The following is a 6,655-nucleotide window of genomic DNA, read 5'->3' on the forward strand; positions in this document are numbered from 1 at the left end:
GCTCTGGGGAAGTTCCAGTAACTCTTAACATATCCATCCTGCAAAGGACCCAAAACCTAATTTTGAGAAGGATCTGTGGTGTTCCGTGGTTTATAAAGAATAACGAGATTCATGAGCAACTAAAGGTGGAAACTGTCTACGAAGAGATTGACAGAGTCTCGCAATAGTATAAAACACGACTGATGAGTCATCCAAATGTTCTGGCTTCAAAACTGATTTACAGGACATATCAGAGAAGGCTTAAAAGAAAGCACTTTATTACATAGACATATTATTATAAAAACAATGAGGGGATGTTCTCACTGGGGAATACACTCGAAAAGCGAAGTTATCATAGAACATATCTGCTTATAGTTCTTTCTGATCGCAGATAAACCCAGAAAAAAAAAAAAAATAAATAAATAATAATAATTGCTACAACCTAAGCACCACTAAAAATATTGAAATAACGGATCTGTAGTTTTGAAAAAGTCGCGTAAATACCTAAGGCCACTGGGAAAATGTTGAAATTTGGTCACTTAATTTTAACATTTTTTAACCGACTTCAAAAAAAAAGGAGGAGGCTAGAAGATTAAAATGACAATAACGATATTGCCCGTAATGTGACGCGTTTACTGTGCTAGGACATAACAAAACAGAAAAATAAAATCTTTTTAACAAATAAATTCAATCGACTTCAAAATCACTAAAATAAACTAAAAAGCGAAAAATAACATCGTAGGTGCCACCTTCTGATAACCTTGAAGGCGGTGCCAACCCAGTGATGCACTAACTCAAGCCGTTTAAATCATACTTTTAGAATTTTCAGATGGTTCTTTAACGTGGTTCCTCTTTTTAGTTTATTTTTGTGATTTTGAAGTCAGTTGAATTTTTTTGTTACAAAAGATTTTTAACATACAGATGTCAACCTTCACATTCTTTGTGAGAAAATATGGAACAAAGGTAGAGAAGAAGTAAGTATGTATTAACCTTTCATCAAAATGTTCCGCTTGCGCCAAAGTATCCGGTAGCGGCTTGTCCTTAGTTTCAGGCAGTGGAACTAGCAGAGCTAATTGGGAGAACGACATCAAAGCCAGTAGCACGAGCGGTAGGTCTGGCATAATGCCGTCCAAGCTCACAATGGCGGGAGCAGTCATGGCGGCAATGCGTGCAAACGTCGTAACTCCAGCGACGCCAGAGTTGCGGCCTATAGTTGGGAAAAGCTCGCCGGAAAATAAATACAGCGCTGGAACGGTGCCCTGATGGTAAGCAGAGAACGCGTTATGGTTTATGTAGTAAATGATTATATTAGGTAGAATAAATACAAAATGAATTTTTCAAATCCCAGTCGTAGGTTAAGTTTAACCGGACGTAACAGACGCTCGCGACTTTTACTCTATCTAAATCTATGTTATAGATGTATAAATAAGTATAAACCTTCCTCTTGAATCACTAGATCTAATAATCAAAGCTGAATTAAAATCAGTTATAGTAATCTAGTCAACAGAGATGTAAGGAAGCGCCTTTATTTTGACAGAAAAAAATTGGTATTCCAAAGTGATATTTTTTGTTTGTTACAAATAGGGTACGGAAATTTCTTTCTTACATTATCAAAGAAGCTACATTATCAAAGAGTAACATAGGCTAAACCTATTTTATCTCTGTATTCCCATAGGGAAATGGGAACTACGAGGGTGAAAGCGCAGGGGGCTTTGCTAAGGGTTTGCTACTAGTAATTTTAGAAGACACGGTTATTTTTAGCTCTCGCTTTATTTTCGGCCGTCAACGACAGAATGCTATACCACCAATGGCAACAAGAAACATTAATACTCTTTAAATAGGTAAACTTAAAAAGTTTACATGTATCACATGTACGTATGTACCTACCGTAAGTAAATATGAACGAATTCTTACCGATAAACCTGCAAATCCCAATCCAGCGAAAAGTAGCCTCGGCCAATCGTTTGCAAATGCATTTTTCCGAACACACAAAATAAACACGAAACAGAAAGCCGTTATGATTTGAAATATCCAAACGGTCGTCTTCCGCCCGACTCTAGTGACGATGTAGAGACAGAATAACCCACCGGAAACGGATATTATTCCACTTATTGCTACTGTTAGGAATATATTCCCACCTATAAGACCGAGATATTGGGAAAATGTATAGAACGCCAGTCCGGTACAGAACCTGAAAACGTTAGATATGTTTTTTAGACTACGTTCACTTGGTTGTATGTATTCCCAAACCTCTCTAAAGTAAACCTATCACTCTCACTCCTACATAAACCCGACTAGCTTTAACAATCCGGTAGGGAGGTTCAAGCTAGTCGTTGTATATTGATAAAAGACAGATAGATATATAATACATTCATATATCTATTATTTATTGTAGATGTAAATTATATTGACAATTATTATTATTAGTTACCAATCTATCGACAACAGTATAGTTTTGAGTCTCATGTTCTCCGATTTCATAAAAGCCATAAAGCCTGGATCGTTTCGCACTTGAGTTTTACATATTATGAAGGAATCTTTAATATATTCGTAATAGGTTTCCCTGTTATTTTGCTTCGCAGCCCTACGTAACACTTCTAGAAAAAAACAATTTAGGTTCAAGCAGATACACTATAGGTACACTAATTTACCAAGTTAAGGACAATTTTCTGCTCCAGCCGCTTTCTTACGACAGTTTAGTCTTCATGTGGTCCAACAGCTAGTGGATATTTTTGAGTAGATATTTGCGACAGACAGGTCTCTTGTTCTGTGTTACGGTACAGGTCATCATATATTTATATTTATTCATCATTTATCAGGGTGTAACATAGGCAAAGCTTAGGGGTTAGGGGAAGGGGAAGGCTAGTACCAGTCAGCCTCCCAATTGCCAACCTCACCTGCTCCTGGTGCACCCTGCAGAGGGACCAACGAGACTCTGGCGACCGAAATAATGGCAGTATTACCATTTCCATTCGGCTAGACTAAACGTTGACACAAATCGGCATTAGCAACAGCAACATTGGTATTTTATCCCCGTATGCCCACGGGAATTAGGACTACGCCGGTAAAACCGCGTATTTTTGCTAATGTCTAATATACTTATATTTAACTAGGTATAGGTAGGTATACCTAGAGCCTTTTCATTTTGTGCTGTAGCAATTAACCATTTTGGCGATTCCGTTATTAATATCCAGTAGAGCATATAAAATGAAGAAATCGATGCCAAAGCAAACTCCAACTTCCTCCAATCTCTGAGCCAGTAAGACAAAACTGCCATTACACTGTTTCCGAGTCCGAAAGGCAATTGGTACACGATGGGTATTATTGTCCGCCATTTGCCACCCACAACCTTGTTAAACAAAACAAATCTCTATGTATAGATATATTATAATTTTAGTATTAGGTAGAGCCCTTTGTCACTCAGCGGGTGATGCAGTGAGCTATGCTTAGAGATTTTTTTTTTTTTGAGCTGCGTGGTCGAATCAGAAATGAGAAGATCTGCAAAAGAACTAAGGTCACTGGCATAGCTTAGCAAGTCGCGAAGCTAATGTGGCAATGGGCAGAGCACATAGTTCGTAGAGCCGATGAACGTTGGGGTCAAAAGGTGCGGGACCCCTCACTTGGTGGACCGAGGACATCAAGTGAGTTGCAGAGAGCCACTGGATGCTGGAGGCTGCAGACCGTGGTGTTTGGAAGTCCATGCAAGAGACTATGTCAAGCAGTGGACGTCCATGAGAGCCATTCGTGACAGCATAGCACACTGTAGGACGTGTTAATCACATGTCTGAAGTGTTGCACTCTTTGTAGGCAATGGGTTTCCATTTACCATCAAAACACATTATTTAAAATCTTTTTCATTTACCTCCATGCTTAAAACGAAAGATATAATACCAATACCGCCAGAGGCAATGGCTAGAATGAACCAGCATATCAAGAACAGTCCATATGACGGCAGTACGCTAGTGCCGTAACTCATGATGCATTGCATGGTTATTGCGATCATAAGCGGTGTCTTCCTCCCATATTTATCGGCTAGAATACCAAAAATTATACCACCGAGCAGGACACCCCACATCATTATGCATTGTGTAAGCTAAAAAACGAAATATTAACGTTAAGTACCATACAATTGATCCGATACCTACAACAGAATTGAAACGGACAACGGATAACTTTTTATGTATCAAAGTAAGCGTACACGGGTACTAAAATAGCGGATTTTATCATGTACCTACTACCTACCTATATGTCTCATTGTAAATACTTATATTGAACGAGTATTGTCACACAAATATTTTCCAGTTGTGGGAATCGAACCCACGGCCGTGGATGCACAAAACAGGGTTACTATCCACTGCGTTACGTGGCCATCAAATAAATCCTATAATATAAAAATCCGTCTAGTAGGTCCAAAGATGTAAGAGTAGAAATCGATAAAAATGCCTGTTCGCAATACACTCGACCTATACTCTCACTCGCTCGACCTCCAATTTTTTAAGATTTCCACGGTCTACGGAATATCATGAGGAATTATTTCTCTAATTGCCAGACCCTTAGCTTCGTGGCAACTTTCCGCTAAAAGTTCGCTTAAAAACTTTAATTGCGGAGTGCTTTCCGAATTGTAGCCACGAAGATAAGTGGCGATTGGGGACATGTTTAGATAGCTAGAAAAAAAAATGTAAACGGTATTATATTTATACTCGGACGGTTGAGGGTTCTAAATCCTTGAAACTCCATAAATGGCCACTGTACGGTGCATAGGCTGGCAAACTTTTGGCCGTCATAAACAGATAAATTGTCAACGAACATGAATATACCAATGCTTAGAGCACACAAGGTTCCAATCAGAAGTAATTGTCCGTCTGAACACACTGGTGTCGTATACGAACTTCGGACAAGGCACCAATGGAATAAACATTTTGTTTACAGCTGGCTCCAGTCGCAGTAACTCTGGATCGAATATCAAGCAAGGGTGTTCTTCCATTTTCTAAAGTTATAATATATAGGATTATAGTTAGGTTTAGGTATATTTTTAAAGAGAAATGTGGACAGGATGCGATGTAAAACGGGTATGATCTAGACTCGTAAACTTTGAGGTAAAGATAAATCAAAGAAATCCTGTGTGCACCCCATTCACCCCATCCATGGCTAATAGGCCGGGCACAACTCTGAGATATCTTGGATTCGCCCGTTTTACTATTCTCGTACCCGCTCGTAGTACAAGCTACGCATAATAGGAAGGAAGGAATACTGGTCATTTGAGAAAAGGAAAGACATGCTTTTATTATCCTTTCGTATCGTCAAACGATTTAGCGTTGCGATTATAAACTGCGTACTGCGTAGTAACCGTTGGAAGTTGTGGAGGAAGAAACTTCTATGGATAACTTCTTTCAAGTTACCCCGCTACCATCTTAAGACTGCAGCACAAGTCGCTCAGCACCAACACAAACGCTTATATTGAATTGGTGAGTGTTGATGCCGTCCCGGGAGCAGCTCGAAGTTTTTTTTTCTGCGAGACGATGTACCCGGTATCCGCACAGTAAATCCATGGATCACAAGTATTTTTTTCCAAAAGGACGTCAAACATTATGCTTACAGGAGCACAAACATCTCGCCATTCTTGATCGGTGTAAGTTCTGAATGACTGTGGTTTTGCACACCAGAAGTCCTGAGGCGGTGCCATGAAAATTATATTCAACTGGTACCAAGCGAGAGGTAACTTCAACAAAGCCATGTAAATGCTCAGCCCCAGTTGCCACTTGCCAAAATCTCCGACGATTTTAAAAATCAAATCATCAGCATTGCAGTCTCCTGTATGATCTGTTATTCCTGAAAGACACGCAACCTATAGATTGTTATTCCTCTGTAACTAACAGAATGATAGTGACGAAATTCATTGCATGGGGTTCACAAAAAACATCACAGTCATGTTTATTTCTTATTTTATATTACTACGGACTCGTAAGTCTTGAAATCCCTTTGGGTCATGGGTCCCTAACATTCGGCCTGAAATGCCACCCTATAGTTACACTACTAGTAACAATCCAAGAAAATACCCAATACCTATCACCGTGATTTTCTCTCATAAGTTTGTGTGTGAAGGGGGTGGTGACTATAGCTACGCCGCAGGTTGATGACCGACAATGCATTGAAGAACACGATGAACAATTCTCCTGTAATGCCCTGAGAAGTAGGTACTTAAGTTGCTCTGTCATAGGCTTAGACCGTTATTAATGGTCTAAGGTCATAGGCGATGAATTTCCACGGAATTTTGCTTGTTTGAGGGAAGGGAGGTTTGGCCCACATGTTCCGTGGAAATTCATGTTTGAATAAACAACGTTCTCTCTCCTGCAATGTTGATGGACGGACTGTGCAGATGATAAGGCTAACATTTACGTTAACAGTTAAACTAAACGTGATTTAAATGGTTTGGGATGGACGTGTATAATTAGTTTGTTTGTCATGCCTAAACCATAACCATAAGATAACGATCAACTTAAACATTTTATCAACATTATTTTGATGAAACCCAGATTTAACAGTTTTTACTGTATTAGACAAATAAAAAAGTATCTTTTACCTTTATTGGTATCTGAAGAATCATTTTTGTAATCATTCCTCGAGGATGGTATTTCAAATTGGTTTTTAGAGATATTCATAGTTAAATGCAATGGAT

The 6,655-nt window shown here is 39.0% G+C and overlaps 1 protein-coding gene across 1 annotated transcript; it reads right to left on the reverse strand.

The window, feature by feature from the left end:
• Positions 1-682: 682 nt before the first annotated feature.
• LOC112057952 (organic cation transporter protein-like) lies at positions 683-6,638 on the reverse strand. Its single transcript, XM_024098568.2, has 8 exons — positions 6,560-6,638; positions 5,576-5,808; positions 4,787-4,966; positions 3,842-4,072; positions 3,109-3,328; positions 2,411-2,576; positions 1,894-2,170; positions 683-1,238 (listed from the first exon to the last, which is right to left on the reverse strand). Exons 1-8 carry the CDS (start codon positions 6,636-6,638, stop codon positions 840-842), a joined length of 1,785 nt encoding a protein of 594 aa, XP_023954336.2. The 3' UTR covers positions 683-839.
• Positions 6,639-6,655: the final 17 nt, after the last annotated feature.

Source organism: Bicyclus anynana, chromosome 13 (assembly GCF_947172395.1).
Source record: "Bicyclus anynana chromosome 13, ilBicAnyn1.1, whole genome shotgun sequence".
In the NCBI taxonomy this organism is placed as follows: domain Eukaryota; kingdom Metazoa; phylum Arthropoda; class Insecta; order Lepidoptera; family Nymphalidae; genus Bicyclus; species Bicyclus anynana.